We start from the raw sequence: 23,896 nt of genomic DNA on the forward strand, positions 1-23,896 counted from the left end.
AGTAGGTGTTTCAGCACATACTTTCACTGTCTTTTAACAAAGGATGGTTTCTCAGGGAGCTGGTAGGTAAATTCCTAGTTTGGGCTATTTTTCAGAGGCGTCCAGCAAGGTGAATTCTGGTGTTTTAGTACAGGGATGTACTGGATCACAGGTTTCACTGTCTTTTAACAAAGGATGGTCTCTCAGGGAGCTGGTAGGTAAATTCCTAGTTTAGGCTATTTTTCAGAGGCATCCAGCAGGGTGAATTCTGGTGTTTTAGTACAGGGATGTACTGGATCACAGGTGTAGGTCAAGCACACGAGCATGGTGCACAGCAGCCAGGTACAGGGCAGGGGAAGTACTGTTTTGTGGAACTTGTGGAGCATTCTAGAAGTAGAAGCTTATGAAATGCTCATTGTGGCCTCTGTCAATTTCCAAAATGTCTCAGTAGTTAGAATAGAAAAAACTATTTGTATGGATGGTCACCACAGGTATGAAAGGCCACACAGTCCTATAAATTCTGTTGAGGGTGACATATGTCAACTAAGGCCTACACAATGTCCAAATCTACTCAATAGCAATGAATATTTTTCTGATTAGTGAAACTCTGGGTTGCTACCCACTGGCAGATCTGGATGCTACCTGGGCATACCAGCAGGAAGAGACATCAGTAATAAGAAACATATGCTGTTACATGACTGGTACGCCTTTCCTTAGCATTTTTGGTGTGTACAACTCTACATTTATAGGGTACAAGATGGTGGCTCCTCATGTAGCAGCGGCCTCTCTGGCTCCCATTTTGCACTTTTACTTTGTTTTCTTTTGGTTCTGTTGATCGGCTAGAACATTTTCTTTTGTCTAGTGTGCTTGTGTCTGCAGCAATGGTGTCCGTGATGTTTGAAATGTGTGGAGTGCTCAGATATAAGCTATTTATGCACCTTGGAACAGAATGAATGGAAGGTTGGGCCTTCAATGGTGAGTTGGGGCTCGATGCGGAAGTGAAGGCTGACACCTTTGCCTACCGGCATGATTTGTTGATTGGACTGTTCCATGAATTTAAGTGAACCAGCATGGTTTTTGGGACACTGCTGAATGGTTTTGGAGGTCATTATGGTGACAGTAACTGTGTGGATGGCAAAGTTTCAGAAAGGAAGTAAGGATCGTTAGACTGGTTGTGGTCGTTTGAGCTTGGAAAGCAGATGTGTGGTTTGTGATGTCAGTGGCTTCCGACAGGGGCTTGGAAGCTGCTGGTGCTAGAATGAGAGATGTGGCATTTGAAACTTCTATGCCTTCAGTGGGTTTGAAAAATCTGGACTGTTTTTTGGTTATTTCCTTTGCTGCAGGGAGAGTTGTGGCAGTTAAATGCTTCTGTGCCTTCAGTTGGCTTGTTACTGTTGTTAATGTCTGTTGTGTTTCTTGTTTTATGTTTTATTGGGGGGGATTGAGCTTGGAGGAATGAAATTTCGTTCATCTATACACTTGTATACGAGTCGAATGACAAAAAAGTTATTTTTGATTTTCGGCATGATGTATCCCTTTAGAGCCAGAAGCATTCTGAAGTGCAATTCACCTCACATTTAACTATGGGTTGTAACTGTTTACCTCACATACATTTCTGTATTCTGTGTTTCTTTTTCCTACCTGGTTCCATTTGCATGTCATTATGTGGTCATTTGGTTATATTGTAGGCAGCTCTTCCCTACTCTCTCTACTGTAGCCCAACATGCTACTATGAATACCTGCTGGACTTGCCAATTCCTGCACAACCATACTAAGCATACTATGCAATGTATTAATGAATCCTGGCCCAAAGGACAAAACAGAATCCTGGCCCTATTGCTGTGAGGCAAGACTGGAAGCAAATCAGGTTGATGACAACAGCTTCAGCGAACATAGGATGACTGAAGTAAGTTTGCTGAAATTACATTTGGCAACAATGGAGGTTGCCTTTTTCTCTACTGTTGTGCAACCCCAGACTTGGTATATATAATTTTGAGGGGGCCATACCCCACATGGGCAGTGCAGGGGGGCTTGCCCCAGCAAAAATAAAAATAAAAAAAATACAAAAATAAACGTTCCTTAGAATGTTCACTGAATGCACTGGCAGTGAACATTTTTGATGTTTTCACATTCTCAGAAACTGCTTACATCGACTCAGCATGAATCCCCCAGATCTTAGCACTGAACCACTATGCTGCCTGACATCTTTAAGTATCTTATTAGCTTACCTGCTTGTACAACTCAGAGATACTGTCTGTTATTTTTCGTGTTTGCATTTTATTAAAAATATTGAATTTTCAGGGTTCCAGAGAATATTGCTGAATTGATAGTTACCTTAGGATACGGAATATGAATTGTCTCAGGGTATTGCATATCACCATAAAATGAATACTCAATTGCAGGAACATCTGTGTCATTAAATTCTGCATATGCTACAAATCTTGCACTTGGAGACCACCAGAGAGCATTGCTTGAACCAAACATTTCCTCTGCAAAACAAAAGCAATACATATTAAGTGCTAACAATATCTTTTAGCTGTTCAGTCACTTGTTAGTAGCAATTGTTTCTTAATGGTGATTGTTAAGAAAGGAGTAGCACATCATACGTAGTTCCATGTTTGATATAAAATGCATAAAACTGAAGAAGGACCACACAGTGTGTTTAATGACTTCATGAACCTCATTATATTCATGTGTCAATATAACGCTGTCATAACATTCAGACCAAAACAGTATAAACTGTACATTACTTTAATCACTGTCCTAAAGATGTAAACATAGAGTTTTTGAAATTAGTCATACTGAATCAAACCTTTTCCGGCACATAGAATAGATCTGTAGAAGGCTATACTACTGGTGGGTGAAAAACCTTGATGCTAATCTGTTCACTTCCCTGAATAGCAACTGCGACTGAAACAGATGTTATAATCTGATTGTAAGCCATGAACAATTAAAGAGCAATAAGGGATAATGCTTTTCCTTGGGTAATACATTTCTTGTATAACTCTGGTCAATGGAAGTGGAATTATTGATAAGACAGTCTTAGAAACGTAGGACAAAGAGATGAATAACTGAGAGGTCAAGCTGCCATTCTCCATAATCAACAAATGAGACAGAGCCATAAAAGAATAATTATATAAAAAAAAAAACCCAGAAAAAAATACCCTTTTACATTGTAAATAGGTCAGACCTATAACGATGCAATTCAGATGATAAGCAGAGAAAGTGTCCCTTTGGACACGTGAAATGCAGTATGTTCTGATGAGGATTCTAAGGAGGAAATAGACAAGGATGTAAAAGCTAGCATTCTTAGAATGTCCTGAACCTGGTGGTTTTAGTTAGTTAGTTAGCTAGTTTTCTTTCTTTCTTTGAATTTGTTAACCAGAGTAGAACAATGATCTCTTTGACTATCTTCACTTTTAGCTCAGTTCAGGGTAATAATCCAAGAGATAATAGTAACACAAAGAATACAAACTATACTGGATACAGCATTACCTTGTGTAGTATTTACATGCATATTAAAAAGTAAATTACATTAGGATTCAGTTAGTAAAGAGCAAATTACACTAGGCTTGAGTAGTAATTATAGAGAAAAATTCTGAAGAGTAATAACAGAATAAAAAGGTAGTAGAACAGAATATACCTACAGATGTTCTTACCCTGGAGGGAATAGGGTTAGTATTTTTTTTTAAGAGTCTATGTACTTTATGCACAGTATATGCAGTTTAAAATATTGATACGTTCTATATGACAAGTATGACAGATTACATTTGCTACAAATGCAACTCATTTTGACGTTTAGTAAAACAAACATTATATATAAAACTGCATGCCAAACTAATTCAGAGGTGACAGTTTTACCTGTCTGGCAAGGTGGGCATAATAAGTTTTTTTTTTTTTGGCATAAGCAGAAGTGATAAATGAGAAGACTTAAGAAGGGTGTAGAGCAGAACAGTTAGGAAGAGAAATATTACTTTGGTACTAGGGAATGATGGGAAACCTGAGTAGGATAACAGATGAGAGGATATGGATAAATCCATTACAAGTGAGATGAGATAAGCAGGAAATGACAAAACAAATCTGGTTAATAGTGTCATGTGCTAAGTAATGAGTCAATGGACCAAATTAGTTTTTTGCAGATGAAGTATATACAATACAAAGATAAGGGTCTATTCATCCTCCCCCTCCAACCCTTCCAACTCTGAAGCTCACAGGTCATCTGGTCACTGCCAAGGCTTTATCCTTCTATGTCATGCAGCTGGACAAGTCTCATTAATTTCTAAGGATTTGTATTAATGAGTATATCCCAAGATGATGGCATTATTATGTCATCAAAACACTCTTCCATTGTGCAAAGTGTGGAGACATTGATATGGATTTTCCTGTCAAAAGAACACTGCAGTTTGTATTGTGGCTAATGCATGTGTTTTAAGAAAACAACAAATTCTCATCACTTTAAGAATGATTATGTGAAAGGAAAAGATAATCAACATTCCAGCTAATTGCACTGTTGTTATGGCTAACTCTGATATTCATGTATATGGGTACTTCCTGTCCTACTCTTTCACCATTACAGGAAGAACATATTTATTATAGATGGTTAATCTATGTATTCATTGTCCCTTCATTCCTTTCATTAGGATTAAAACATAAAGGATTATGATTGGGTCTCTGATCGTAACCAGCTTATTGTGTGTTCAAGACAAGGATTCCAAGAAATTTGTTCAAGAGGTGAATTATGGCAAAGAACCCAAAATAAAGTTTTATGATCAGAGACCCAGTCATAATTCTTTGTAGTGCATGGAGCTTTATCTGCTCCATGTACTATTATTACAGAAGACGAAAAAAGTGCTAAGTGTTTTGCTGGCCTTCAAAGCCTAAAGCACTGGGTTTTATCCCATCTGCCTTCTGCTATTTTTTAAGTTATTTATTTAATTTATTTATGCTTATTTAACCAGTTAAGTCCCACTGGGTCAGCAACTTCTTTTCAGGGGAGACCCAAGATGGTATTTATACTGACTAGGGGAAATATAGCCAGGGTACCAGGAAACTTCCCCCTACTCTAGTCGAAACGTTGGTTGACATCTTTGAAATCCACCAGAGGTACCATCAATGCAGGAGGCTTTATTTTTCTTCTCATCTGAAGGACAGCACGCTCAGGAGTGCAACATCCCACTTATAATGCACTGCAATGTCAATATTAGAAAAATGAATCCAAAAACCTGTGGTGGGAATAGAATACCCAACCCTCTGATTTTCCGGGTCTATATTAGAACACAGAACATTTAAAATTTTGAGTGTTCTAATACTGACCCGTTTTCAGCGAACGCTGAAAATATTGAAGAAACAGAAAAACAAATTTTTTCCTAGGGAAAGATTTTGATTGTACGTTTCTGTTGCTTCGGTATTTTCAGCACTGTGGTGGAAAGTTACGGGTCGGGTTTAGGTAAGTGTACGATTGTGTGAACGTGAGGGTGAGGGCGGATTAGGTGAGTTAGGGTTAGGGCGTGGGTCAGGTAAGTGCACGATTGTGTGGACATGAAGGTTAGGGTGGGGTAGGTGAGTTAGGGTTAGGGCGCGGGTGAGGTGACTGTGCGATAGTGATGGACCTTAGGGTTAGGGTTTGGGTTAAGGTAGGTGGATAGTTAGTGGTGTATGTATAGTTTAGTGTAGGGTTAGGTGTAAGAGTTTAGGTGTATTTGTGTGGATTGCTGTTTGTTTGGTGTGCTTGTGTTGTGTGTATGTGTTTTGGAACAGCGAATTTTTTTCCCTAGGAAAACATTCACTGTTCTGAATGTTTGATGTTTTAAATTTTCGATTCATAGGGTTCGATATTAGAATACTCGAAATTTTGAATGTTCGGTGTTCTAATATAGACCTGATTTTACAGCATCAGAGATGAGTGAGCATCCAGTTGAGCCACCTACCCTAGCAGCTTTGGCTCTAACATGTACTGAAGCTATTTTTTGGAACTCACTCCTCTGCTTCCTTGAAAAGGTATGCTGCGTGTCTGGAATCTAAAACTTGCTTTTCCATTTTTTACACATATTTGGAACATTCTTTTCCAAATATCTGTGCTCAAGAAAAGATGTAATCTAGAATGGACTCCTTGGTATCCCCAGATAATCCTTTAGTCTGAGCCATGTGGGTTAGTGAACAGCTATACAACATTGCCCATCTCTGGCAGCTCCCTCTGTAACACTGTAAAAACACAAATGTCTGCCTTGCACATAATGGAGATGCTATAGGCTCTGTACATATATTTTTCCACTTCATGGGCCACCTAACAACATATTTAACATACAGTGCAATTTATCAACAAGATCCTTCTCAAAATGCACCATATGCATTGCACAGTTTAGCATCCACATCAGTAGCATGGCAGATGCATAAATGCACTTCCTAAACCTGTCCATTGAGTACTTCTTCTTATCCGGCATATTGAAAGATGGACTCTGGAGGGAATGGGAGCCCACATTAGGATTTCCACCAATGTCATAGCATCAGATGTAGGGGTATTGCCCCAACATGCTCACTCACTAAGTGGCTGGAAGATGTTGTCAGTTTTCTTATGTACAGATATCAGCGTGTTGTTGTTGTCCAAGGGAAATCCAGTGATATGACCTAAGATGTCTACCAAAGGAGGAGCCAACCATGGAGATTGTCTGATCCAACTACAGGGCTTCTGCAGTCTGTCTTGTGAGGAGAAAATTAGTTTATAGCCCAGTTCCCCTAATATGTGCACCAAATTCTGCATCTTTAGTGAGGATATTGTGAATTAGCATTCTCATCATCATCCAAGCCCTCCACAGGGAAATCTAAGGGAGATGTAATGTGTTTCACCTTTTTTGATGAATTCAAGGAACCTATTTGGAGGAGGATGTAAGGAACATTTTTGAGAAGGGTTTTCTAAGATTCTAAGAATTGTGATATTGGTACTGGCATCTGGAATGCAGCACCTGGCTTTAATGCTGAGGCCATTATGGGATTGATTATAATTGTCTTACCCAAACCTGGCAAGGATTGCAGCAAAGTTCAGAATTATAGACCCATTTCACTCCTTAATGCTGATATTAAAATTTAAGCCCATATTTTGGGGACAGGATAGAACAGACCTTTCCCTCTTAGTGGCAATCACACAGGTGAGATTTTTAAAAGGCAGGACCAGCTCTGGTCATTTGAAAACCCGTATACCTCCAAGACCTACATAATGTACTTGAGCAAGCAACATCTATTGTTATTGACAATGAAAAATTGTTATTGACTTTGACAAAGCTTTTGACATGATCTCTTGAGAATACTTGTGAAAGGTAATGGGTCATATGCAATTTCCAATGCAGTTCATAAGAGAGATTCATACACTATATGTTTACCTATTTTTACTAGAGTGTTTACTAACTCCATACCTTCACCTCCCTTTGGGCTGACTTGTGGTACCACATTGAACCCCTCCAGAACACTATCAAAAGATATGATTTTGTTTCCCCCTGAGTTGTGGCTAAGAAGGGCACCAATGAACTTTCTAGGTTGCCTTTAACAGGGTGAAATCTGTCACCATTCTGTACAGGTCTAGCAACTATTACTGACCAAACACCAGAAGCATCAACCAGCACTGGCTGAAGTGGCCACTGCCACTCCACTGGCACTACTACAACTGGACTTGTAGACAGAAGAGAATACAAAAAGAGAATAGTATGGGTGCCTCAACAGGTAGAACACTTACCTTTGGTGCTGAAAGACTAGAAGGCTGTGGATTCCTTTCCCATTACAGGTGATTGGATTTCTGACCCTGCAATACAGTATCTGTGTTAACATGGAAGTGAGCAAAGACACCATGGGCAGCGCAGTGGTGGTAAGTTTGGTACTAACATTGTTGTCTTCATTGGTATGGAATGCTGCAGCACACCACATCACAGGCATTGTGACATGGAGCAGACCCTAACATATGTTGTGATAGCTTCTGCTAGCATAATCATTATAGTGTTTTGTACAGAGGCTACTCTTGGGTTTCAGAACAGGAAGATGTAGTAACCAAGTGCACCTGCTTTATTCATTTCTGAATCACTCTGTTATGTTTGAAGGCATCATTTAGGATTGTCCCCATTTCAATCAGAAACCTTATTTATATATCATTATAGGGACATTTGCATATGATGCAAACCACACGTGTCTGAATCGCCTCCTCCCTACACATCACCACCTCTGTGCTCTTTTACACAGTGCAGTGTGCTAACATTCTAAGAATACTCTGTGGGTAATAAAGCATTATACAAACCTTACTGACTATAGGCTTGATAAAAAAAAATATTTCTCTCTAAAGATTTTTTTTATTTTATATATATTTTGATTTAGTTTTTCATGAGGCATGCACTAAATTAGGCTTACCTATATCGTTGCAAACTTAACAGAATGCGAGATCAGGAAAATAAAAAACTGATATGCACTTTATGCATATTCTATTTACACAGAAGATGGACTCATTTCAAGTTTAATACATCTATTTTTTCTGGGAAGTGTAAAGTAATTTTCAAAACACTGCTTTTATTAGGAAACATATTCCTACCTTCATAAACCCAGTCAGGAATTCCATTATAGATTTTATTGTATTCTCCATTTTTGGTAACTTGTACAGATGGTGAATTTGGTTCCAGTTTTAAGAAAACATTATTTTTCCAAACGTATGCCTAGAAAAATAAAAGAATGCTCTGAAAAGCTGCATTAGCATACCTGCATATATTAACCTGCTGACAATTATTTTAGGTTTTAGAAATAATCCTTTATGCAGTTTGGTTAATAATGTTATTACAAATGTGTATTTGCAAATAATAAGACAGAAATCAGAGTAAATTATCTAAAACAACCAAATAAAGGTAAGAACATATTCTCAGTCATGAAAAATAAATTCAGACTGTCATCTCTTTCAGCCATGTCTACGTTTCTTGAAGCGGAGTCAAAAAGGCAAACCTACTATTTAAAAAGGGATTATGGCAGCAATGGCGCATTACCAAGGCACTCTGAACTCTCTTATCAAAAGTGAGACCAAGTCCAGTGAATCATAACACTGAAAAGTAGACTGCAAAAAAATAAATAAATAAAAGTTGGTGTTACAGCCTTAATGCATGCTTAATGCAGCCGTCATACCTCAGAGTGTATGCACACTAACTCAGAGACAGGTGCAGCTTGCTGTAGGGAATGTTCCCTCTCTGTTCCCTCTCCTTGTCATCATCAGCCCCCTTTTTTCCCATTTTCTACATGGGGTCAGGGTGTCATGTCAACTGTCACCATGTCTCTCTATTCAATGCCACTTTCCTATCTTCATTGACACTCATGCCTGACTTTCTCAGGTCTTCTCTCACACAATCCGGCCACCTTTTTCTTGGATGCCTTCATTCCTCCTGCCTTCCTCATGTCTGTTCCAGATCTTGTTCACCAGACTGCCTTCTACTATTTTCCACATGTACCCGAACCACCATAATCTGTTCTCTTTAACCTTTTCTGCAACTGGAGCTACTTTGGCTTCTGCTCTTATTTCCTCATCTGTCCCACAATGTCCACCCTACCACCTATCTCAGGCACTTCATCTCCATCACCTCTAGGTTCCTAAACTGCTCTGTCTTTACTGCCCAGGTTTCTGTACCATACAGCACTACTGGTCGCACCACTGTTTTGTACACCTTACTTTTCAGCTTCTTTGGCATTCTTTTGTCATACACTGCACCTTACACTATGCCAGTTGGCTGCAGCCCCTTTGATTCTAGATATGACCTCCTCATTCAGATGTTCCTTCTCCTCATCTATCTTCTCAGATAACTGAAGCTGTTAACTTGATCCATTATTTTCTCATTTCTCATCTGATTTCCCCAGTTTGCTGCCATTACAGCTGCCTTATCTGTATCAGTGTCATCCCATGTGCCTTCGGTTTTGCATTCCATTGCCCTATCCTTTGCTGAAGTTCTTGCTCAGTCTGCCTGTAATGCCTCATCATCTGCTTGCAGCTACTTTGTTGATCTGTCATCTTCAACCTGTTTGCTAATGTACTCCATCACCAGTATGAACAGCAATGTGTTCAGAGATGAACCCTGATGCACACCCACTCCCACTGGGAAGCCCTCTGTGAGCACTTAATACGTGAGATATTGGGCCCTTGCACATAGACTACTCTAATTCTACCAATGTTTCTTGGACTTCGAACCACCAAAGGACTGCCCAAATCAACTTTGTTGTACCTTGTTATATGCTTTCTCACATTCTAGGAATGCCCACATGGACTCTTTTCTTTTCTCATCTCTACCTTCTTCTCAACTATCTGTCTCATTGCAAACATGGGGTCAGTTGTGATGCATACTGATCTGAATCCAAATTGCTCATCTCCCATCTTACTTTAGAGTACTCTGTGCATTCTTTTATCAATCAACCACACCTTTCATGCATTGTGATGGGAGTTTGATACCCCTATACTGCCCACAGTTATGAATGTTTCCTTTGTTCTTGTAGACTGGCACTAGTATGCTTATACTCCCGATATCAGGGCAGCAGTTAGCATTGCCGCCTCACAGCAATTCAAGCATAACACAATTCAATTAATGTAATCTTTATTCTATTTCTACACATATTCAGGGAAACAGAGATTAATTCTTTGTGTTAAGCAAAGTAACTAAAGGAAAAAGCTCTTCGATTGGACAGCCTGAACCACAGTTAAGACCAGTAAGACAGATGGAAGTACACATAAAATAACTGCTCATGTGAAGCATTAATTACTACAAGCCAGTGTGTTTTGATTGGCAACTAATTTCAGGGAATTCAAATAAAAAGGATAGATGCAAATCAAATACACATTTATGTGCAAAATATAAAGAAAAAAGACTTAGACATTTACTGGCATTTTGTGATACTAAAAAAGACACTGGCTGTAAATAGCCCGTTGCATAAGCACAAAGGATTTTTGATCCCCCCACCCCCACCTTGGGCAATCAGTATGAAAATCACAGCAGCAACAACTGCAAAACTATAAAATGAAACCAAGATGCTGTTAAGAAAGAATAATGGCCGTATTAGCAAGGAAATCAATAAAGGACAAAATGATAATGTCATAAAGAATAAAACAGGAAGTGATATGCTGTAATTCTGACCATCCACAGAAGAAATACATCTCTCAGGGGGGGGTACAGGTGTGAAGGAATATGATTGATTCACAGCCTTACTGCTTAAAGCACTCAAGAGCTTAAGAATAATTTGATGGTTGTTTGCTTTCATAAAGTCTACAGTACAAATAAGCACCTGCAAACCAAAAATGCATTGGCAAAAAACTTAAACCAGGTGAGCCTTTAAATGAATAATGTTACAAAGCAGCACAGACGAATGTAAAATTAATTCAGACTGTCACATAAGCAGTAACAACATTCAGTTAACTGGAATGCCACTGTGACATCCAGTTAATATCCCACCAGACTGCCACCAATTAATATGGCATCTGGTCATTATTCCAGTGAACTGCCACTAAATAATGTGACGTCCCTTACTATTCTGGGTCAGTAACTAAGGATCTTCAGTTCTCACTAACTCCAATGTGCGACTGTCACTTAAACAGGAGTAATATTTCACAATTTTCTCCTAAGAGCACAACAGGAACCCGATCTATAATTTGGACTTGACTGTACACTTCTGTTCACCCCTAATGTAACTCCTTATTACACACTTCAAAGCCATGTGACCCAGTTCAAGACCTCTGATACACTCACACTTAAATAAATTATATTTCATACATCCAAACACTTCTGGGAAAGCCTGGCACAGATTTCTAGCTGTGTCCCTTCCCCAAAATAACACAGTAATGTTGCCACCAATTAGAGTGTCTTCATGCCCTTCTAAAGGGGTGGAAAATTATGAAAATTAAATATTAAAACAAATAGTACCAAATGACCTCAGCTGCCAGGCTTACGGAGTGGTCCAGGAAGTTATCAAGGGAAGTATAAGCATTCTGAAATCACTAAAGAAAAACACACTGATTGTCCAGCCACAATGTAAGTTAATAAAAAAATGTAATATTGAATAAAATGATTAAAAATATAAAACAGTAATTCTCAGTAAACAAACAGAACTCAATCACCAGAAAAATGAAATCAAAACTGAAGGAGGGAGGGGTCTATATTATACTATCGCACGCTTACAAAAGCGAACGATAAGTAATCAACCCCATGTAAGCAAAAGCTTACAACATCGAAACCTCAGAACAGCGTTTTTTTTTTTCCAAGGGAAAAGGGAAGGAACAGGAAACTGTGGCAACTCTGATGCAGTCAGTGTTGAGTGATAGGCTAGTGAGTTTCCATATGATAGAGCAACGGATGGCACGGGATGAATTTCAAGAGAATGTGCCACAGGAAGATGGTATAGAATCTTTTATAGAATGCCCTCAGGAATTGGAAAACAAGGGCTGTGCCCTTAGTTTGGAAGAAAATGAGCTAAGAGAAGAGTTGCTTGATTTATTAGACATAGACAGATATATCAAGATCAATGAAAGAAATAGACTGCAGAAGGTTAATAAAACCCAAAAAGTCAGAAGTTTGATAAAACAAATGAACACAGTAATTAGGACTGTTCATAGAGACCCAAGTGCTATAACAGAAGTAAACAGGATATATTACTGTGCAGTTAAATTAATAACTGATAAATTTCTATCACAAGACCACAGGTTAGTGAGGGAAAGGAAGGGGAGAAATCGAATAACATCATGGAAATACTGAATAGAGAAAACTATAAAGCAGTTAAGACAAGAAGTGTCACTGTTAGAAGATTATAGATGAGGGAATAGATTAACAAAAATGCTAAGAAAAATAGATGCGATAAAAGCAATGTGCAGTATTAGAAAAGACCAGGATCTATCATGCACTATTGCAAATAAACTAAAAATTTCAGGCGGAAAGACTTAGAAGATATTAAAATAAATAGAAAGGAAAAGTACAAAATAAGCAATTTATTGATGATCCAAAAAAAGATTTATAGAGAATTGGGAAATAAGTAAAAGGAATTGAAAGACCACCAAAAAAAGAAGAAATAGATACATTTTGAAGAAGTATCTATGAAGATCCTGTGGAACATAACAATGGATAGAAGAAGTTAAAGAAAGAATAAGAGGTTCAAAGGTACAGGATATGAAATGGGATGAAGTAACAGCCAGGGAGATTGAAACAAAGTTAAGAAAAGCCTCCAACTGGAAAACCTCAGGCCCAGATGCAGTACCTAATTTTTGGCTGAAGGTATTAACATCTTTGCACAAAGATTTAGCCATGAGAAAGAACTATTTATATGCGCACCCCGAACAGACACCAACCTGGTTAACAACAGAAAAAGCAATGCTCCTACTTAAGAGTGAGTCTGCAGACTACCCTAAAAATTACAGACCAATAACTTACCTTCCGACGACGTATAAACTATACACAGGAATTGATGCTGACACAGTTTATAGTCATTTAGAAGAAAACTCAATTATGGCAGTAGAACAAAAGGGCAATAAAAGAAAGTCATATGGAACAAAGGATTATTTGTTGTTAAAGTCATAGTGGAGAACTGTAAAAAGAGGAAGAATCTAAGTATGGCCTGGACTGACTACAAAAAAGCATTTGATAGTATGCCACATTTATGGATAAAAGAGTGCTTAAAAATAAGATACACCCTACAGTGATAAATTACATCACAACGACCATGAAACAGTGGCACACAACATTACAATTAAACCATGATAAAGGACAAATTATTATCCCAGGGATAAAAATTAAAATAAGGATATTCTAGGGTGACTCTATCACTGGTACTATTTTACCTTGCCCTTAACCCATTAAGCTGTTTACTTAACAGCTTAGGCCATGGCTATAATCCGGCTCCTAGAAAACAACAAAGTGCAAAGACTTCTCATCTTCTCTTTGTCGATGATTTAAAACTGTATAGCTCATCAGATGAGGAACTGAAAGCACAACTGTAAGTTGTCAAATCTTTTTTCAGATGATATAAGGATGTCAATTGGTCTTGATAAATATGCAAAAGCAACCTTTAAAGCAGGAAAACTGTGACGTCGGGAAAACATCAGTTTGGGACAAGAATATGATATAAAAGAACTTGAGCAAGAGAGAGTGTATAAATACTTGGGAAATGATGAAGGATCAACAATAAAACACGAACAAATGCGAATAAAACTTAGTAAGGAATATTTCAGAAGACTTTAATAATGAAAACAGCACTGACATCTAGGAACAAAATTCAAGCTATAAACCAGTTTGCTCTTCCTGTCCTAACTTACAGTTTTGGAATGACTGACTGGCTCCAAAACATGTTGGATAGATTAGATAGGAAAACAAGAAGGATGCTTCATGCTCACCAAATGATTTATAAAACTCAGTGCATGCCAAGATTATATATTACCCATTCTGAAGGTGGGATGGGCCTCCTTGAAATTATGTGTAAAGATCTGCAATTGTGGGACTCCACACATATCTGCTGACCTCACAAGACCCAAACATAGTGAAAGTTTTAAAACATGAGGAGAATAAATCATAGATGACTTCTCTGCTTAATTTAGCAGAAGCATATCAGCGTCAAGCAGGAATGGAAATCAAACCAGAAGTGGATAAAAATCAGGCAGCAACTGAATGTGCCAAAAAACAAAAGAAAGAATATAAGGTGACGGACCAGATGAGAAGGCAAGAAATGTGGAAAAGCATAAATATAGTTGCAAGTACAGAAAACTTCTGGAAGAACCTCATGTTGATCAGGAATGAACACAGGAATGGTTAAGGAGAGGCGAATTTAAACCAAGAGATGAAAGGTTAATATTGGCAGCCCAACATAGTGGGCTACGTACACGTTGGTTTACAAAGTCCATTGAACATGTAGGAGAAACAGACAAATGTAGGTTTTGTAAAACCAAATTGGAAACAGTTGCACACTTTGTTACAGGTTGCAACATACTAATGGTAGAAGGACTGTATACTGTAAGGCATAATAATGTGGCAGGATTATTACACTGGAAATTGTGCAAACATTATTGTAGTGAAGTGGCTGAAAAACACTGGAAACATGATCCACAAAGCATCATAGAAAATGATGAAGTTTATATCACATGGGACCATCCATTACCAACAGTTCAAAAGATAGATGCTAGAAAACCAGATATAGTGGTTCAAGAAAAGAAGACAAGAGTAGCATTGATCATTGAAACCGCCACACCCAGTAACTACAGTGTCTTGCGTACAGAGAGAGACAGAGTCACAAAATATCAGGATCTGCAGGCAGGAATGAGAGCAATGTGGAATAAAGATACCCAGACAGTTCCAACAGTAGTAAGAGCAAGAGGTCTTATAAAAAAAAATCTACAATCGTATTTAGATATGTTATGGTTCCATGTAACTCCATACGAATTGCAGAAGATGTCATTACTGGGCATACTGCGGGTTCTCTGAAGAGCAACGTTTAGCTGACATCAAAGACTGAAACAGTACTAATTTCATGAACTTTAATCGTACTTTGACTTGGTAATGGGCTACATTCCCATCATGGTATTAGAAACCCAAAAGACTTGGAGAAATTAAAAAACAAACCTTCCTTCTCTACCCCAATATCATCTGCACAAGGAATATTAGGTAGTTTAGCTAGAAGTGACAGACAGTAGGCTCTAGGCTCTACCAATTGTTGTACCTCACCTTCTAGCCCACCTCCAGGAATCCACCCTTTATACAGCTAACCTTTATTACCATATACAGATTCCCCTGTTTTTTGAGCTTCCGTTGCTTCCCTAGCCATCTCCCCCAAGCTTTGTAATGTAGGATCCATAAGTTGCTTGTCTCAGTTTTACATTTGTGACCCTCCCAAGATCCATTTCCGCAGGAAGTACAGTAATTTCTGACAGCTGTAACTCACTGTCAAACTGATTACTATCACTCATCTCCATCCATGAAGTCACCATGTCCAAGGGAACATCAGTACCTCCCAGCAGCTGTGGCTCACTGTCACTCTAATTACTATCACTCACCATGTCCAGTGGAACATCAGTACCTCCCAGCAGCTGTAGCTCACTGTCAGTCTAACTACTATCACTCACCATGTCCATTGGAACATCAGTACCTCTCAGCAGCTGTAGCTCACTGTCAGTCTAAGTAATATCACTCACCATGTCCAAGGGAACATCAGTACCTCCCAGCAGCTGTAGCTCACTGTCAGTCTAACTACTATCACTCACCATGTCCAATGGAACATCAGTACCTCCCAGCAGCTGTGGCTCACTGTCAGTCTAAGTACTATCACTCACCTCCATCCTTGCAGTCTCCATGTCCAGTGGAACATCAGTACCTCCCAGCAGCTGTGGCTCACTTTCAGACTTACTGCTACAGGATAGCTCCTTCTCTGAAACAGCCACCCCACCAGTCCCAGCTTTAGGTTTGAGATATAGCTGGGTCTGTCCCAGGCAACAAGACTTACATGCCTGTCTCCAAGCTTGACTACATCATCAAAGTCATTCCCTATCATGACATTTGCAGGAATATCCTCAAACACACCTACCTGCCTGCTTCCTCTTCCGCTCTCCCAATCAAGATGAACCCTAGCCAAAGGTGTTTGGAAGGGGGTCCCTCCCAAAGCTCTGACTGGAGTGGACTGTCCAAGCAAGCACTGCTCTTGTCTAACCACTGCAGGCCTCACAATGGTTATATCAAAAGCTGTGTCCCTCTCAGCAGTAACATGTTTACCATCTATTAAAACAGGACATCAATTCTGGTGATAGATTGGCACCCCTGTTTCCAAACAACTTACCACTGGCAGTTTGTAATCACCACTTACTGGCTCTCACACATCTGTTTCTCACCTCATCTAGATGGACATTTGACTGCTATGTGGCCCCTCTGGTTACACTTGAAACATCTAATCCCTAACCATGTGCTTGGTTTAGTACTTTCCCAAATTACCGGTGTACTCTGTTGGAGTGGTTTAGACTGCCCCCATGGGTTCCCTTATGTCCATATGCAGCATTGGGTATCCCTTTGTTATGCATTGTTGCTCTTCTTGCTATAAGCAGAGATCCCCTTTTTGTCCCCAACTCCTCTGCAGATTTACACTCTTGGCCTGCTGACTGGATTCTCATGTCAACAGGCAAAGTACTGAGGGCTTGTTCCTTCACCAAAAGGTCTGCCAGTCCCTCAACACTGGTGAACTAACACCCATTCACCCATCTGTGAAAGTCAGTACTTAAATCATCAATATAATCATATACACTTTCATCTACCTTGCATCCGTGTTCACAAAGCTTTTTTTCCTATAAGCTTCAAGTGTTAGTTTAAAACAATCTAAAAGACAGTTGTTAACTTTAACATAATTCAAACAATCTACATCAGACAATTGTGAGATGGCCTGAACAACTTTACCATGGAGTAAAGGAGTCAGGAGCTGAACCCAGAGCTCTCGGTCAACATCATACTGTCTACATATCCTCTCAAATATGTAAGTAAAGCTATCAAAGTCACCCCCATCCCTGTATTGAGGAAAAGGTTTACTGACCTTTACAGCTTCTGGGGTCTGGTTATTCCCTTCCCCATTACCTCCATGACCCTCTTCAAGGGTAAGAAGCTCCACTTCATGCCAAAGCTGTCTCTCATTTTCCTCGACTTCTAAACATTTACCCTCCAGTTCAAAATATTGCATTCTCTCCTCAGTCTTCCATCATTTGGCTTCACATCGGTGCTGTTTCCACCAAAGAAAAGATGGACTGTCCTGTCACGTCAGGTGGCACACCCCCAATACCAGACTGGGTATCCTCCGAATGGCAGGTCTGAGGTGAAGCTGCCACTAAGGCTGAAATCTTTGCTTCCTTAGTCAGATTGGCATGCATCCAGTCCTCTGGCTTCACACTCCTTGGCCAACTCTTTCTTTGTCAGATTATTATAGTCTTCTGCTGACATCTTTGCCTGCTATCCCTGACTAACTAACTAAAAATAAATAAAACTGTGGTGAACTGAGATTATGTATGTTTACTTGGTGGCTGTAGAGAGTGCATACCTTAATGACAACTACCCACAGGCTACTGAAGTCCAGTGAAAAATCACACACCACTGGCACAAATTAATGTGATATCCAGTTAATATCCCACCGGACTGCCACCAATTAATGTGACATCCAGTTAATATTCCAGTGAACTGTCACTAAATAATATGACATCCCTTAGTATTCTGGGTTAGTAATTAAGGAGTTTCAATCTTCACTACTGATTCCAATGTGAGACTGTCACTTAAACAGGAGTAATATTTCACAAATGTGCCCTAAGAGTACAACAGGAACAGACTCTATAATCTGAGATTGAACTGTTTATTTCTGCCCACCCCTAATATAGCTCCTTGTTACACACAGAGCAATGTGTCCCAGTTTAAGACCTCTGATACACTTACACTTAAATAAATTAAATTGCACACATCCAAACACTTCTGGGAAAGCCTGAAACAGATTTCCAGCTGAGCCCCTTCCTCAAAATAATATGGTAATGCTGCCACCAATCAGGGTGTCTTCATGCCCTTCTAAAGGGGTGTCCAATTATGAAAAATAATATTAAAACAAATAGTACCAAATGACCTCAGCTGCCAGGCCTGGGAAGTTATCGAAGTAAGTATAAGCACTCTTAAATCACTAAAGAAAAACACTGATTATTCAGCCACAATGTAAGTTAATGAAAATATTTAATATTGAATAAAATAATTAAAACATATAAAACAGTAATTCCCAATAAACAGACAGAAATCAATCACCCAGGAAAATGAAATCAATACTGTAGGATAGAGATCCAACATTCAGGAAAAACTCTAAGTGATCAAGCTGATTAGTTATAATTTCCTAACTAAAGAACACTGTTCCTGGTTTAAACTAAATTACTACTAAAGAGCAAAGACAGGCTTACAGTTCTTGATGAGTCCTTTTTGGGTATCCATTGCACAGTACATCTGTGATCAACTGACAACTATAACAGCTCTAATTTTCATTTCATATTTTTGAAGTCAACCAACAGCTGTTTCCTAAAGTTCCTTCCTGTCTTTCAGCTTCAGACAGTTAACACATAGCAACTGTCAACATTCCAATGACATCACCTACTGATGAGCTGAATCTGAGACAGTTTGCTTTTAGAATTTCTCTTTACAAACATTTAGAAATGTAAAAGGACACTGTTCAAGTCTTTAAAATATTCTGTTCAAACAGGTCATAAATCAGCATGTAAGAATTTAATTACAATATCATAGCTAGTCATGCTGGCATACAATACACAGGACAATCAGAAATTATATACAAAACTTCAGCCAGATATGCTAGCACAGATGACAGTGGCTGATTTCTTCACAGTCACATTAAAAAAAATAGAAAAGCTTAAGCTGAGCTGTCAGAATAACTCTAGACAATGCAAAGCAATGGTATTAAATAGTTAACGTCCAAATGCAGAGCTATTCAAAGTAAAATGGTTAAGTTCCTTTTTTTATAATGTTCCCAGTGCAGATAAGAAAGCATTATACAAACTAGCAGTAAGAATGTTTTTTTTCATATACTTTATTAGTTACAAACAAAATGGCAGAATTAAATATGATTGAATAAGTAATTTACAAAATACAAAAAAGTTTCATAAGTAAAACTGTAACCAATTACTTGAAACAAAATAATACTGTATACTAGGAAACAAAAATAATACATTTTGCACACAGTTACATAAGAGCCCAAAATTAAAATTTAGAATACCATTACTTATTTGTTGTGAAATTCTGCATGGAAACACTGTCCTCTGCAAAGAGCAACAGATATTATTAGAAAAGCTTGCTCAGAACCTTTAGGAATATATTAAACCTTGTACTTTGCAATTGTAAAAATAAAACTAACAAAAGACTAGCAGAAATGTATCTTTGTCTTCTTATTTATCAACTACAAACTGAAGATAATTCAAAGGTGGCACTGTAGTTCCTGAGTCAGTGATGAAATAATTAATTGGTCAAGGAGTCTAGTCTTATAATGACAAAAAGAGAGTCATTGCTCTGTCATAGTTAGGAGTGGTACATCTGCCACTAACTGCATTCATTTCCTTTCTAATAGATGTCATATTTAATTTTGATATCGAGCATAAATACACTTTTGAGCACTTGCAAAAATAAGGAATAAAGGCCTAATTTTCTTTCTCAAGTGATTAAAGATACATATATGGATTATTGCATTCCATATTTCAGGGGAAATTGTTTTTTCAAAGGGTTATACCATATGATGGCTTAAATATTGCCACAAATAAAAACGTTATCCAAATATTTCTGGACTGTTTCCACAAATGGGGCCACAATCATTATATCTTTGCTTTCCCCTTTGAGTTCACAGTGCATGGAATATTGGAAATATCAAGTGGATAGATTACGTTTCCATTATCTGATAGACTCAGTTTTTGTTAGTATTTCATTTTAATATAATTGACAGTGTCGTTCCTTTTAGTTAAGAAAACTTTAGCCCACTGTTTCTGTCTCTGTGATCATATTTAACAGTTCAGCTTTCTTTACTGGTAGATACACTAATGATAGTTCTGGGGTGATGCTTTATTCTAGTCTGGAATCCTTTCTCCTTTGTGTATAACAAATACATTTGCCGTTGTGTCACATTGCAAACTCCAAAGTGTTGGAAGCGGCAAAGAAACTTTCCACTGATAAATCTTATTCAAATAAATGGAATGTGTTTTAATTTTGTCTGATAGAGTTTAAATATTTGATTTTTTCAGCCCTTTTGGCTAACATGTTAAATTATTTAAAATAACTCTTTGGCTGAACATTCAGTATATTCCACTATAAAGTTTTACAGTCGTTTCCAATGTGTATGTAACTTCAGACAATCATTCCCTAGCAGGCTGTAAAATATTGGTGTGTTCTTGAATTGGAGTGTTTCACTTAAACCCCCTATTTTAGAACTGATACTGACATCAGAGTCATTAACAGGAAAAAGTCCATCTTTGTATAGCTATGAAACAACTGCTACATATGACCTAAAGTATATAAATTGCAAAACACTATTGATGAATATGACTTTGGGCTGCATATTTTCTGAGTTGCAGACTTCCCCTTTATAGAACACTAATATAAGGAGATGGTTATTTTGCTGCAAGAGTCACACTTAAGTAACATAAGAGAAAATAACTTGACAAAAATTACATAAAGCTATTCTTCAGGAATAGGTTCATAGGTTCATACTAGGCTATCTGCCCTGGGGCAATTATAAGCCTAGCCCGATTCTGTATGGCTTACGCCACCCCTTGATTTGAGTATACTGTGCCCTTATTTAAGGTTTAGTTTACTGTGCCTCTGTCTAATAGTGACACAGGAGTAATCCCTGGGACAAACCTACGATCCCCCATCCACTTATCGAGATTCTTCTTGAAGAGATTCAGTGAGGTGCTCTGCCTCACATGAACTGGAATTCTATTCCAGAGCGAAGGGAGCCTCTGGGTTATGAACCTGTCCCTCCAGCAAGTTCTATTTATTTCTGTGCTGAGGTTCAAGTCCCTCGAGCGTGTGGCTCTAAGGGATTTAGATTTACTGAGGTGGAGCATGTCCATTAATTCTGGATTTGACATAGCTTTGTATGTCAGGCATAGATCGCCTCAAGTAGGTGGTATGCAACTGAGTAGAGCTGGAGTTTTTAACCGAGCAGTATATGGCATCTGTTTGAGACCCTTGATCCTCTTGGTGAGATACTTTTGGGGTCTTTCTAATTGCTGCAGGTGTCGGGTAAGGTACATCCCAAAAGGGGCATTGTATTCTATGATGGGCCTGATGAGGGATGAATAAAGGGGCACGATTACCTCTCTTGATCTAGATGTGAAACCCTTCGTGATGAGGTGGGCTATGTAGAAGGTCTTTCTAACCACTTTGGCAATGTGGTTTTCAAAGGAGAGATTGCTATCAACTTGGGTCCCCAGGTCTCTAATAACTTTCTCTGTACTTAATGGGTTTCGCCTATGTGGTAATTTGTGGGCACATTGTTTTTGCCAAAGGGTATGACTATACATTTTTTGGCATTTAGCTTTAAACCATGGCGCTGGCACCAGTTATCTGTCTCTGTGAGACCTTTTTGAAGGATGTTTGTGTCAGCTGGAGAGTTGATTATGGCGCCCAGTTTGCAGTCGTCTGCGAACTTGGTGAGCCATAGTCCTCCCACATTTGCCTGTACCTCGGAAAAGTATATACCGAACAAGAGTGGTCCCAAGACAGAACCCTGTGGGACGCCACTTGTGACCGGTTTTGAGTCTGACATGGCTCCAGCAACTCTCACTCTGTGGGTTCTGTCTTTGAGCCAGTTTGTGACCCATCTTGTGACATAGGGGTTTATATTTAAGCTGGATAGCTTATCTATGATGCCCGAGTGGGGTATTGTGTCAAATGCCTTTGCAAGGTCCAGATAGGCTGTGTGGACTACCTTTCCTTCATCTATGGCTTTGGTGACTGTTTCAAAGAAGTCAACCAGGTTCAAAAGGCAGGATCTGCCCTTGACAAAGCCGAACTGGGTAGGATCTAGTGTCTGTAGGTCCCCAATGTCTTTGTTTATGAGCTCCATGATGATCCTCTCCATAGCCTTGCAGACTAAGCTAGTCAGGCTTATGGGGCAATAGTTTCCAGGGTCCGTAGATGCTCCACCTTTGTGGAGTGGGACCACTGTTGCTGTACGTCATTCTGTGGGCACATATCCTGTAGTGAGGCTGAGATTGTATAGCTGTTTTATTTGAGGGATTAGTTCCTCTTGTAGTTCATGTAGGACGCAACCTGGGACGCCATCTGGTCCCATGGAAGCAGTGTTTTTTGCTTTGGAGAGGTCAGCCTTCACCTGAGCATCTGAGATGTTTGGGAGGCAGACCTCTGCCGGGATAGATATTTGCTCTTTTGGGGGGGAGGGGGTGGAGAAGTTCGCACTGAACCTGTCTGCCAGGATATTGGCGATGTTTGTGGGTTCAGTGTATTTTTTGTCGTTTAGAATCAACTCAGAACAAGTCTGGGAGTTGCATCCCAAGTTTCTAACATAACTGAAAAAAGCCTTATGATTGTCTTTGGTGTCCTGTGCAATTTTTCTCTCGAAGCTGGCCTTGGAGGATTTTATGAGGGATTGTAATTTTTTGCTAGTACTGATCAGAGATGCCTTCCCTATTAGGGATTTTGCTCTATCATGTAGTAGCTTCCTCCTTCTGTTGTACAGTTTATTTATGGCAGGGGTCCACCAGACTGGACGCCTGCCTTTGGATGATTGGGTCTTGGTTTTGTTTGGGATAGCATGATCCATGCATTCCTGGAGATGTCTGTAGAATGCATTTATATAGGATTCTGCAGTTTAGGCTGTAGTTTCCACTGGCCCTGTGGCCTTGAAGGATTCCACTTCGGTTTTGAGAAGTGAGAAGTTCGCTTTTGAGAAGTTTTTCACTGTGGTTTTCTGGGCTAGGGGTGGGGTCGGGATGTGGACATCCAGTGAAATTAATTTATGGTCTGATCTTACCAATGAGGGATATACTTCTGGTGTGGAGCATAGAGTCCCCATGTTGGTAATGATCAGGTCTAGTATGTTGTCCCCTCTTGTGGGAGTGGTGACTAGTTGTTCCATAGCATTTGAGTTTATAATTTCCAGGAATCTTTGGGCTAAGGTGCTGGGGCTTGAGTAGTGCTTCCAGTCAATGTTTGGGTAGTTGAAGTCGCCCAATATAATGGTGTTCGGAGAGATCTTCATGTTCTCCAATGTTTTCAGGAAAGCTGAATGGGATTCCTGACTTTGAGAGGGTGGTCTGTAGGATGCTATAAACTGAAAAGCAGTCTTGCCCACTGTTAGTTGCACATGGATGGTCTCCGATACTGCAATGCCACTAACCTGGAGGTGTGGATATCCTTGATAAATATGGAAACTC

General features: G+C 39.1%; 1 protein-coding gene across 2 annotated transcripts in view; it reads right to left on the minus strand.

Annotated features, from left to right (window-relative positions):
- LOC122804724 (fibroblast activation protein alpha) overlaps window positions 1-23,896 on the minus strand; it is a 1,600,794-nt gene that overhangs the window by 700,462 nt on the left and 876,436 nt on the right. For both annotated transcript variants that reach the window (XM_044074776.1, XM_044074777.1), the window contains 2 exons: window positions 8,543-8,663; window positions 2,314-2,468 (listed from right to left, as the gene is read on the minus strand). In XM_044074776.1, the coding sequence (XP_043930711.1) occupies window positions 2,314-2,468; window positions 8,543-8,663 (276 nt within the window). The remainder of the gene's footprint in view (window positions 1-2,313; window positions 2,469-8,542; window positions 8,664-23,896) is intronic.

This window comes from Protopterus annectens, chromosome 6.part0, assembly GCF_019279795.1.
Source record: "Protopterus annectens isolate FY-2018-M chromosome 6.part0, PAN1.0, whole genome shotgun sequence".
Taxonomy (NCBI): domain Eukaryota; kingdom Metazoa; phylum Chordata; order Ceratodontiformes; family Protopteridae; genus Protopterus; species Protopterus annectens.